Source organism: Manacus candei, unplaced genomic scaffold (genome assembly GCF_025592945.1).
Source record: "Manacus candei isolate 608988 ecotype Guabito, Panama unplaced genomic scaffold, ASM2559294v1 h1tg000023l, whole genome shotgun sequence".
NCBI lineage: Eukaryota > Metazoa > Chordata > Aves > Passeriformes > Pipridae > Manacus > Manacus candei.
Window position 1 is genome coordinate 15,320,656 of NW_026138071.1, and position 12,496 is coordinate 15,333,151.

General features: G+C 36.1%; 1 protein-coding gene across 1 annotated transcript in view; it reads right to left on the reverse strand.

Annotated features, from left to right (window-relative positions):
* Window positions 1-12,496, reverse strand: part of CCDC141 (coiled-coil domain containing 141) — an 84,641-nt gene that overhangs the window by 53,895 nt on the left and 18,250 nt on the right. Inside the window, exons 9-11 of the mRNA XM_051787291.1 lie at window positions 5,886-6,077; window positions 4,630-4,738; window positions 1,654-1,907 (exon numbers count right to left, since the gene is read on the reverse strand). Coding sequence (XP_051643251.1) covers window positions 1,654-1,907; window positions 4,630-4,738; window positions 5,886-6,077 — 555 coding nt within the window. The remainder of the gene's footprint in view (window positions 1-1,653; window positions 1,908-4,629; window positions 4,739-5,885; window positions 6,078-12,496) is intronic.

Below are 12,496 nucleotides of genomic sequence, written 5' to 3' on the forward strand. Positions count from 1 at the left end.
GTTCTCAGTCTTCCACTGCCTTCCTACGTTTCCCACTGCCAGTTCAGAAGCACCAGCAAGTTTTCCAACAAATAACTGGAGGGGAGTGGGTAGAGAACTCCAAACCAACAGCATGGCTGAGCTTGTTGTGGGTTGGTCTTGTCTGGCTGCCAGACGCCCAGCCAGCCACACTCTCACTTCTCCTCCTTTACAGAACAGAGGGAGGAAAATCAGATGGAAAATGAGCATGGAAAATGAGTGATCTACTAAAGACAGGAAGATCACTCACCAGTTACCATCACAGGTGAAACAGACTCAACTTGAGGAAAATTAATTTATTGCCAATTAGCGAGAAATAAAAACTAAAACACCTTCCTTCTACCCAGCACTATTCTTCCCTCTCAAGTGGCACATGGGGATGGGGAATGGGGCGTTATGGCCAATACATTACAGTTCTTCTCAGTGACTGCTTCCTCCTCACACTTTTCTAGGGTGTTCAGCACAGGTTCTCCAGGAGCTGCAGCTCCTGTCAGGACACCCTATTCTAGCATGGGCTCTCTGTGGCCTCAGTTCTTTCAGGGAATTCCATTGTGAACTCCTCCAAGATCTGCAGTGTAGATACCTGCTCCAACAGGGTCTCTACCATGGTCCCCAGCAGGGGAGTGGTCTCTACCAAAACTTCCACAGGCTGCAGGGGAATACCTGCTCCACAACCAGGAGCACCTTCTTCCCCTCCTTCTTGACTGACCTGGGTGTACACAGTGTTGTTTTTTGTTGTTTCTGCTCACTCCTCCCTGTATCTGTGCAGTGTTTGACCCTTTCTTAAACACACGTTAGTGGTGGCACCACCACCTGGGCAGAGGGGCTGTGCCTGCCCTGTGGTGTTGCTGTGGCAGAGCCCTCTGCAAACAGCTATGTTGGGCATGAGGCAGCCCTGGGCTCCACTCACAGCAGCCACCTACCCTGCAGCCACCCATCCTGCAGCTCTCTGCCCTGCAGACCCCCATCCTGCAGACCCCCATCCTGCAGACCCCCATCCTGCAGACCCCCATCCTGCAGCTCTCTGCCCTGCAGCCCCCACTGCCAGGCCTGGGCACCAGCACCCAGCACACCAGGGTAACCACCACTATTTTCAGAAGGAGAATTGTTTCTGACACCAATACGTTGTCCTGGGCTCTGCCAAAGCTCTCAAACCATCTGACACTAATGCAAGATTATAGAAAGAAGGAGCAAATACAGCGCAGATCAAAAATTATGAAGAGGTACATTTTTCTTTCCAGAAATTACTCCCACTAGGAAAAACTTCCTTTTTCCGCTCCCTTTCTTCCTGTCTTAAAACACACACACTTACATGCAATATATTAAATCCAAGCACACCTCAGGCAGTTTGAATGTGGGCAGCCTGCACTGTGTATTTTGACACACCTACTCCGAATTTAATAACTTAGAGGAGCAAACCACATAATGGAAATACTGCATTAGATGATGTTACAGTTATATTAAAATACACTCTGAGGAAGCTATAGTTACAAAGTCAAACATTCAAAAAGTTAGGATCTCATCAAACAGAAGTGGCCCAGAGATATTGGCCTAATAAATATATCGAAGCTCCTATTCTCTTTGTACTGTGAAACAATTGTTCGGTGTTTTTTTTTTTACTGTGATTTCCCTTACCTGGTTCTCTTGTTGGTGCCACAAACAAATTTGCAGAACTTGCTCCAGTCCTTGGCGCTGGTGTTTAAGAAATTTGTTCAGGTGCCGTCTCCTGTCTTGTAGCATTTCAAGGAGATTGTCAATTTTCAAGCAGCTGCTGTGGGCTCCCTGAATCATCTCCGGATTTGCATTTGGCCCCTCACACTTGAATTCTTCTATGAATTCAGTTAGCTCTTGGCTTTTGTTTAAAAGTGCAAATGACTTCTCCAAAAGTTCTGTAAGAACAGAATTTCATAGGAAAAAAACCCAGTGTGTTTTGTGATTCTAGTGGCATATTTCAAATAATACTCAAGTATTTTTCAAACTATCTACTTGCATACATGACTGCACATATTTTCACATATTGCATGAACATAAATGCTTACAACATAAAGGTGTATATATACTAAGATATTTCAATCAGGACAGCTCTCATATAAACCTACAAAGGTAAAATGGTGTATACATATATATATCTACAATGGTACATATAACATATATGCCCATATATAATGGTGTACTGTATGTCATCAAGACAAAACCCAGAAGTACTATTGCTTTCTAAAAACTGAGTTCTTCATGATGGTTTCCCAATCCTCAGGTAAGCTGAAATGGAAATTCCTACCCTGCTTTTTATGTGGGTCAGTAGCCTCCGTAGTTTTTTATTAGTGATGCAAGCTAAGTTTAGATCTTTATGTCTCTCACAACAGTTGAGAGAAAATGTTCTCGTGCCTGAAGGCTGTTATAAATAAGCCAGGAGTATCAGGAACTCTTACTTTCTATAATCTCTACCTAGACACATTCAAGGTTAAAATTCAGTGGACTAGTACACTTTAATGACCTACTAATCATGTGTCCTTTAAGTCATATAGTACAAAATCTACTGAATGGACAATGATCAGTATTCCTAAGTATTCACTGGACAATGAAAGTATTCCTAAGACTTTCAAATGAAAAAGAGAAATTGTTATGTATGGAATAAGGAAGAAGGGGAGCCAAACCAAAACAGGTGGTGAAGTAGACATGAAGAAAAGTATAAAGAAAGGAATGTTAGCAAGGAGCTGCGAGTAAAGCAATCGGAAGCAACCCTCTGAAACATTCATCTTCCCACCTGAGTGCATGTAACTCAAGACAAAGCACCCTAAATCTCCACCTTTCATGTAGAACACCTAGAGAAAAAGCGTGGGATGCCTCCACTTCTCCAGTCACCAAGGGCTAACAAGAGAGATTAGTTTTCATGAGCTCACTGCAGCAAGCTTGTCCATTTTAATTCTTGCCTTTCAGAAAGATGGTATTAATCAGAAATGTTCCATTTCAGTCCATCCAAAATTGAATACACATAGAAATGGATAAACAAGGATATTTCATATTTTTCACCTTTTTGAAATGCATTTGTTTCAAAACTTTTCTTTTTTTTCCCCAAAACGATAAGCATTTGTGATAAACTACTCATCACATTCTGGTTGAGCCAATACTTTGTAAGGGTTGTATTTTCAGCCACCTTACTTTGGAGTGGGTAGATAGCATCCTTCTCGTAGAAAGCAATACAAACACTGTTTTTTATCAAATAGCTCAATATCAGTTTTCCAAATTTGATGTGATTAAGATAGAATAAGAAGTCAATCGGTTGCAACCATTTTCCTTCATCTGAGGAAAGGCTTATCACTATCAAAGCAGTTTTTCTCTGGCAAACCAATTAATCTGATTCTTACAGTTATAGACCCTCTTTTCAGCAGTAAATTACTGCCAGATACTTCAGGTTAAAATTGCTATGCAGTGACCACTTTGCTCCCATGAAGATCAATTTGTAAGACCCAAACCCTATATTAGAGTTATCTGAGTTCAATTTTCTATTCAGTCTCCTGAGAAGAATACCTGGTGTTCAAGGTAGTTAAAAATATTTAAGCTAGTGTTCCACTAGTGGATAATAAAGCATAATTGATATTCTGCCAATTGTTACTAATGATACAGCAAAGTGTGATTAAAATTTCAAAGAAGGAGTCTTAAGACATAAAAAATTGAGAACAATATGGAATTGCAAAGCTGCGTGAAGTAGCCACACAATGAGATTGGTTCTAAAAACTTTTTTCCCCTTTTTTGAATTCAGAGTACCACAATATGATAGAAGGTGCTTCACATGAAAGCTCGAATAAAAAAAAGAATTTGCACGGAAGAATTTTTATGGGCAAACATAAGTGCAAGAAAATTGTGGAAGGGGAGAAAGCACCTTTTTGTCCAAGAGCGTTACAGTTGCAGCTGCAATACCTCTTGGAACAGATCAAGCAAGTCAATGGAGAAGTGAAACAACCCCACTCCTCAAAAGCAGAAGCAAAATGCAGGGAACTATTGTAGGCAAAAAGATTCTGAAACTGGCTAATTGCCACCTCTGTCTCATAGTTCCCACCCTCACTTAACACTTCTGCTTCAACACCCCCTCCTTGGGCACAGAAAAGCAGTGGGCAAAGTACTCGCCTGGTCGTTCCCAAGAAACTGTAGGACTTTGCAGGGGCTTTTTACTAGAACTGATTGGAAATTTTCTAGTGGAAATTTTTCCATAGAAAAATGCTAATTCATTGGTAGCAATGATGCCTTGGATAAACTTTCTCATGGAACAGAAGGATGGTTTTAGAACCTGTTGCAAATCAGCACTAAAAGTCTGTTTGGTTTCTCAGCAGCTCACCTGATCTGGACTGCCTTGAAATCAGAATACAAGCTTAACACTGGCTGTCTGCAGCAGCAAAGATGGAACCATGAGAGAGCTAGCTTGAGAAAACAAGAGTTTCATATCTTTCAGGAAGCCTGCTAAAGAGTTATTTCACCATTATATTTTTCCAAATAGAAATTTTCTTATTTGTTCTAATTTATGGGTTTTTTTAAATATGCCCAGAAACAGTAAAATTATCCTTCAAGGAGTCAGTACACAATGACATGCTATCAGGAGTGGAATACTTTTTGTACCTTTTGTATGATGGTCTTGTTGCAGAAGAAGTTCTCTCAAAGAGTCAATATTGTTAAACTCTTGAGCATTTTTCAGGAAATCTTCAACTTGGTCAATTTTAACAGCAAACTGCATTAAGAAAACACAGGGTAGGAAGAAGCACAATATAGTATTCTTTTGCATAACTCCATCATAATCTCTGTATTATTGGGAAAGTTCATGAGAATTTGTAAATTCTTGGAAAACAGCATTTTTAGTGACCTCTAGATACAGATGCTTTGTGGTCTCTATACACCTTCTGGTTTGCTTTTTTTTTTGAGGTTGATAAAAGGAACCCAAATTTTAGTCGACATAATCTGTAATTACAGTTTGTCACTTTGTGAATCATCTTTCCTACAAAGCCTTACGCCAACTCTGTACTAATTTCTTTGTATAACACACATTACCATGACACAACAGAATCACAGAATGGCTTGGGTTGGATGGGACCTTAAAGATCACCTTGGAGTTCTTAGGACAATTAGTAGTACCACAGTTCCTTCTGTAATTTAGGGATGGCACTGGGCTAATGTAGAAAAATAATTATCAGGGAGAATTATTAATTCTCTCCAAGGCTACAGGATGTGAGGACAGTTCAATCTTAGGCTACACAGAGTGAGCACACACCTGCAGGGCATGGAATCCCTCACTGCTTCAGCTACCTGTGGGGATCAGTGAATTAGGATAAGAGATACAGAGAAATGGGTAAACAGGGGCCACACAGTTGTTCTTTTGTGCCCATCTGTACATTAAAGTCTCAGGTAAAGGATTGGTAAGCTGGAGTAATGTTTACTTTGCATAATTACAGTAGGTGTAGAGATATTTTGGTGTAAAACCTTCAGTGGCTAATCTTCAGTGAGCATTAATGAAGGCACCTGACAATTCAGTTCTTTCAACACCAAATAACTTTAATCATAAGGAATGAAAGATATTCTGTAGAATATCTATAGCCACTGAACTATATATTTATTGTTTTGATCCAGTTCTACTTTTCATTGGCAATTTTTTAAAGTACAGATTTTGGAGACATCATGACTAAGATATTTCCTAAAGTCTACATGTTTTTTTTTGTTCAGCTTCATCTTGTACTATCTGGAAGGTGGTAAAAGAATGCATCTGGAAATTTTTATTTTCTTAACTGCTTCAACCTTTAGGAATACAATGAACAACACACAACGGTGTAAAATTACAGTGGGCAGAGACTTCAAATAAACAGTCATTTGATTCAGATACAAACCTCTAGAGCATTTTCAAAGAACACTGTAGTAAGTTCCAGAAGTGCCTGTCGCTTCTCTAACATAATGATGAGGGCATCCCATGAATCCCCAAGGGTCTCTGCCATAGCCTCATAAATCTGGTTCTTTTCTTTGTTCCCTTCTGCAACCTTGTCTGCTTCATGCAGCAGATCCCACACCTGCTCTTCCAAGGCCTGAGAAGAAAAAAAAAAAAAAAAAAGGCAAAACATAAGAAATCTGTAAACAAAATCAAAAACACTGTGCTGATACTGGTGTCAGGATACTTTTTCAGTGGGTCTGATAAACTAGCCACAGAGATTACAAGGCTGTACAACTAACAAAATTTAAAACCCAGCTTCATCAAAACAATGATAATGGTAAGTAAATGAGCCGAGCTCATGAAAGTTCTAAATGAAAATGTCTAAATGAAAATGCTTCTTTCACTGCAATCTTTAACCCAGTTCTTTAAACTCTTTCTTGGTATTTCTTATATTGGTTTACATCATTACCTCTCAATAATATTTATATCCACAAAGCTATAAAAATTATGTTGTCTATATAATATTGGAATTTCCTAAATATATCCACAATGTCTTTAGAGCTAACAAAGCCTTGGTTCTTTTTCAACCTCCAAAAAAGGCTAGAGTCCAAGTACTGCTATGTACACCTCTGTTGGACAAATCCTGGTTAAGAGATCTAAAGGAAGTTTGCCTTGTTTTCTGTCACCTAGAAAAAAGATCTTATGAGAATCTTGTAGAAGCTTTAAGGTCAAAGCGTAGAATAAAAGAAATAAGATGAATGAATGAAATACACAAGGATGTGAGTTCATCACCCTGTGACTGCAGGGTAGGATGAGGTATGCTTCAGAATGCTTATTAGATACAACTGAAAATGCTTTACCCATATTTTTAATGTAAAATTATTTTCAAACTTCATTATGCCAAGCATTTTCTTTTAGCAGGTAAGCTTGAATTCATGGGAAAAAGTGAATGCCATAAGCTAAAAAATAAAAACATAAAATACCAATGGTGGCAACAAGATAACCACAGCTGCTGCTTAATAATATTAATATAACAAAGAAGCAATTACTTGATAGCCTCTGTCCATAAGTTAAAGGTATATATAGAGGTCTCATTTCCTATGTATCATGAAACATGTATATTTTCTTCCAGAGAATTTTGAGTGCAGTAATGAGTATTTAATTTTATTTTGTCCATGAATAGCATTGGCATGAAAGGACAGAGAACAGTTTGAGAGAGCCATTGTTGAACACTACCAATACATCTAAAAAATACATGCTACTTCTAAACCAGCCTTTTTTATACTACTTGATAAAAATTGATGAGGCAAAGCAGTAAGGGAAGCTTTTATGATGTTTCTTTCTTGATGAGGCATAAAATTGTTACATGCACAACAACTCTGTATATGTAGTGGCACTCATTAATTATCCAGCATGATATTTTCTTAACATTCTAGACCAGCTCTGTAGCTAATATAACAGGAATTAAATGAGCATGTGATATGGATGGTCTCTTCAGTAACTCAACATCTTAATATTAAACTATGAAAAGAAGTAGTTGTCATGACAATACTGACATGTTAAAAAAGAGGTAAAATACTTTCAGAACTTTACACAGAAACTGCTTGTCACTAGGAGGTTAGTTTCACCAAAATGATCAGATTACTTTCACAGCTGTACTGAATACACTGTGGAAGAACAGGTGACATCTGAAGTAGCTCCACTTGGAATTTTTTTGCAAAGACTTTTTTTAAAGAGTTGACTACTTTATATTTTGAAATAAAACTAGACATAATTTTATCCTAATATTCCATCACTTCAACATATTTAAAAGACATTTCAAATGCTAACACCCCCAGGCCTGTGCCATTCATGCTCACTGCCTGGCAATGCAGCTGTTGTGCACTCACACAACTCTCCTACCACTCACTTTTGGGGTACACTTGGGTCTGATACTGCAGCAAAGACAGAGTGCAAGTAACTGAAGGTCGAAAAAAATATTTTTATGTAAGCTGTGCTACAATAATTTTAATTAATATTATAATTAATATTAATACAGTTTTGTATTAATTTGTTCACAGTCCATTATTTGGGTACTTTACCTTCCATTAAAAGAGCAAGAAATTATAGGGGGAAACTATCTTTTGCCTTTCCTGATTGTTGTACACTGATTCTGTAACTCCGAGTTTTCAAGGTGTAAACTACCCTCCTCACTGAGATGCTGCTAAAATTAATCTTTGTTTATAGAAATTATACAACACAATTTTTAACTTGAGGCTCAGAAAATAGTCATAAAGCTACTTTGAGACAAATACTATTTTGGTAGGAATTTTGTTTATGCAAATACTGAAATTGATGACTGAGCTGAACTAACACTAAAAGAAATATTTATTCAAGTTTATCTTCTATCATTTTTGTTCAAATCTCTTGCAAAAATCAGCTCTGCTTTGTGATAAAAATGCAACTGAACTTTGCTGTTAATTGTACTGTTGGGCACTTCAACAATTAATTGCCAATAATTCAGAAGATATTAACAAATAATTTCCTCCATAACAAATTTACTGAAAAATAAGCATTATGAAAATATTTTACTTGAAATAACTGAAAAGCTTATTTAAAAGATATCAATGCAAAAAATGAGCATATTATATTAGTGCTTTTTGAAGAATGCAATTTTCTAGTTTGTTTTTCTTGACTATTAGCATATAAATGACTATTTTGCAATTTATACTCTGTGAATTGAAGTAAATAAAGTAATTAGGAGCAATCTTCAGGTTCATGAGCCAAATTAATAACATTGTTGGTTTTAAACTTTAGTTTATGGGCTAGATTTACTTCTATTTTTTAGCGGTTCTACCACAGCCTCTTTCATGATAAAAACCAGAGCTTTGGAAGCAAACCAAGAATGCCTTAGTGGGGACTTTGACATTGTCATGGCCACACACACACCCACCCAGTCTTTTTTTTTTTTCTTCAAATGATCCAGCGAGTTTTAGTGTTGGGGATTCAAACACTAAGACATCATCTCAAGGTAGAGCCTCTCTTGGAAACAACTGAATTATGGAGAACAGAAGAAAGGCAGAGAAATGTGTATGCACAATGCAGTCTACATTGTTTTACCTCCTGGGAGTTTTGTCTCAAGTTTTCTGGTCTTGATCTCACTTTTTTCCCTTTTAAATTGTGAAAAATGAGACATCAAAATGTACGTACACATATATTTACATTTCCAGAACATATAAACCTGCTGAAAGGCACCTACAGAAGGATAAGGCAGATGTTGGGAAAGAGGTTTGCATGAAATCACAGAAGTTGATGTTTTCAACAAACTTGTTACTGCTGACATGGTCTAATTTAGCAAAACTGAAACAGAATATATTAGTTTAGAATCACAACATATTAGCTGAGACTACTGAGGGGAATTTTAACTAGTTGTTGTAAACACTTTACATGATCTCTGTTTAGTCTCAGTTTTACTCTTTCCTGCTCAACATTTATTTTTTCAACTCTATTAACAATAACACATCTGTTTCCTAATCCATAAACATTTGAAATGGGCCCCTTTTCTAAAGTTGTATTTTGGTTTTTATTAAAGTAGCAGGGTGTTCCTAATTTCCAAATTTAATGGAACAAATGTAAATCAGTAATGAATGTGATAGAATACATTCTGTCAAAGGACACTATTTTGGATATGTTTTTCCCTAATGCCCTGAAGTACACATACTTTTTTTATTGCAGTAATTCTGACCATTAAATTTAAAAATTGTCTAGAAATTACTGTTTTCTTTTTCAACAAGTTTATTCCAATTACCCTTTAAAGCACCATCTGCCTTACTCAGCGTCAAACTGGTAGTTTAGGCTTTTTTAAGGTCTATTAATATTGCTTAGTCAAAGGCAATTCCCTGAAATACTGAGCTGGATTACATTCCGTTTCCTCTAGCATCAGAAGTACTATAAACTGATCACTGGCCACTGCGCCAAATTCTGTCCTTACACCTGGGAATCTTCAACATTAAGTTGACAAAAGAATTTGGCCTGAAAATTTTGGTTATAACTTACAATACATACAGTGGGATGAGAATAATGATGAAACTGAAAAGCCAAAGGGTTATCAAAACCTAGAATGAGTTTACAGAATAACATGGCATAGTACCAGAAGGGTCAACTATTCCATAAATTATCTTCTAGAAGTTGGTAAGTTCATCACTACTGATTCCAAAGATGTATTTGGTATTAATCCTCTAAATCTTCCCTTAAGCAGGACTAGTTTCATAATCAAATCATTACTCATTCAAGAATTTTTTCCTGTCTTGCACAAAAGTTTAATATTGAACTGTATTAGATTAATCAACGAAATTAAGTATATGCATATCAAGTATTGGTATCTGCCAGGATTTGATTTGCTTTTTTTTTTAAAACAATAATAAAAGAGAAAAAGGAAAACAATTCAAAGCTGCCTCATTGCTGTATTTCAAATTCAAGTGGCTGAAAAATTCCACAATACACAAAACCCTGTCCATTTTCTTGGGATCCAAGTGGAGAAATTCTTCATTATATTTTTTTCTACTTGTAAAAATTTCTAGCTCTAAAATTAGAAAGTATAAGGATTCTGTCCTCTCATTTTTAAGGAAGCACAGTAGGAAAAAAAACCCCACAGCACGCAAGTAAAAACAACTTTTTTTCCTCTCACTATAATGTAACTTTCTAATCTTGTAACTTTGAAAAGTTACAGACTGACATAAAACAAATGAAGTTAATATGGCAATTATCATTATTCAGAATTACAACTTTTTTATGGATATTCATAATGTGTTTTATGGAAGTCTTCATTTTTATTAATGTGCTGTTCTAACAAGACATTTGTGATTTGCCATATGCTGCATTAGTATTACCACTACTGCATGTAAGTGTTTTAAAAAGTTATGTAAATCCAAGGTAATGTATCACGATGTTGGCACATAACTGGAACAAGTTTTACTTGAGCATAAGACCATAGCTTCATTTTTACCTTTTTTTTTTTTTAGATTATTTATAATGCATTCCAAATACCAAGATCCAATTAAGAGCAAAAATAAATGTTATAGGATGCAATAGACTATCATTGATAGAATCAGGACCAAGATTGTCAATGAAAATACTAACTTGTAGCCAATATGGAAGAACTACAAACTGTACAGGGTAAGACCACAGCTGGGTGAATGTTCATGTAATTGCATAATTAATTAATGTTCAAATTTACAAAATTATGTTGCTCACTAAGGGTAAAAGATCAAGTGGAATTGCATACATTGGACACCACCAAAACAAAGACCACCTAACAACTGTAATTTTGTTCGATCTTTTCAACCCCTCTACTGCCCACATTTTTAAATTCATTTTTATCCTCTCATAAATAACTAAATCTTTATGGCCATAAATGTTGAAGTCTGAAACATTATTCCCTCTGTATCCATCTTCACACAGCTAATGCTTAATTCATTATCAGATGCTAAGTGGAAAAAATTACTCTAAACAATACTTCAAAGACTGAGATTCAATCTTGGAAAAACTTTGATGAGTGGATTTAGTGATTTAAGACTAAGTAATTACTGACATTTGTTAACAGCTTACTATAAATCACAAAGGGTCATGGCTGAAAAATGCAGAGTCAGTAAGAATTACAATGACATTGCAGTCCCATATTATCACAGCTCTTGCATTATAGAGGAAAAATAGTAATTCTGAACTTAGTCCTTTTACAGAATACTCATTAATCAATGATGGATTTTGTAAGGACTGCAGGTATAAAATATGAAATAATGAGCATTTTTCCCACTGTATTTGGATGAAAAGCATTCTTTAACTGTTCATGCATAATAAATTTTCTGACCTGATTTGACTAGATGGTAAAATGTTATTTGAATATTTGTTTTTCTTTCAAAGATGAAAATTACTGTTTTCTTTATCCACTGTTTAAAATTTATTTTTGAGAATCAGGAGGAAAAGAAAAAATCAGCTTCTTCCTGTCATCAGTGTGTAAGAACTCATCTAATTCTGAATTGTTCAAACAGGTACAGCAGCTTGTTTCAAGAATGCCCAAATGTAGCACTAGTGGCAATAAAGGTGAGGCACTTGCATAAATAAAGAGAGCAGAACCACCTCTTTCTAGGATTTGGGGGGGATTTTTGTTGTCTGGGAGTGTTTGGTGTGGTTTCTTTTGTAATTCTATTCTTCACCTTATTCAAAATCCGCACCATACACCATATTAGCTACATTCTCTACATACTGTATTAAATTACCTTACAATGATAGGGGAAGCACATAGTCACTGGTATTAAATGAAATACTTGATCCTATTCAAATCAGGTTTCCTCTTTAAGATCTAAAGTTTATGTAATGTCAAAAAAAAAAAAAGGATAAGAGATTGTGCAGAGCTTCACAGATTTTTGAGGAATTTATTTGTCTACAGATATAAAGTGAATCTGCCCTATAAAAACATGAAAACAAAATCTCTTTTTAGGTGCCTTCAGACTCTTCTCAGTGTCAAATACACACATTTAAAATAATTCAGCTTTTTCATGCAAGCATGTAACTCAGTGTCCAAATGCCACTTATAAT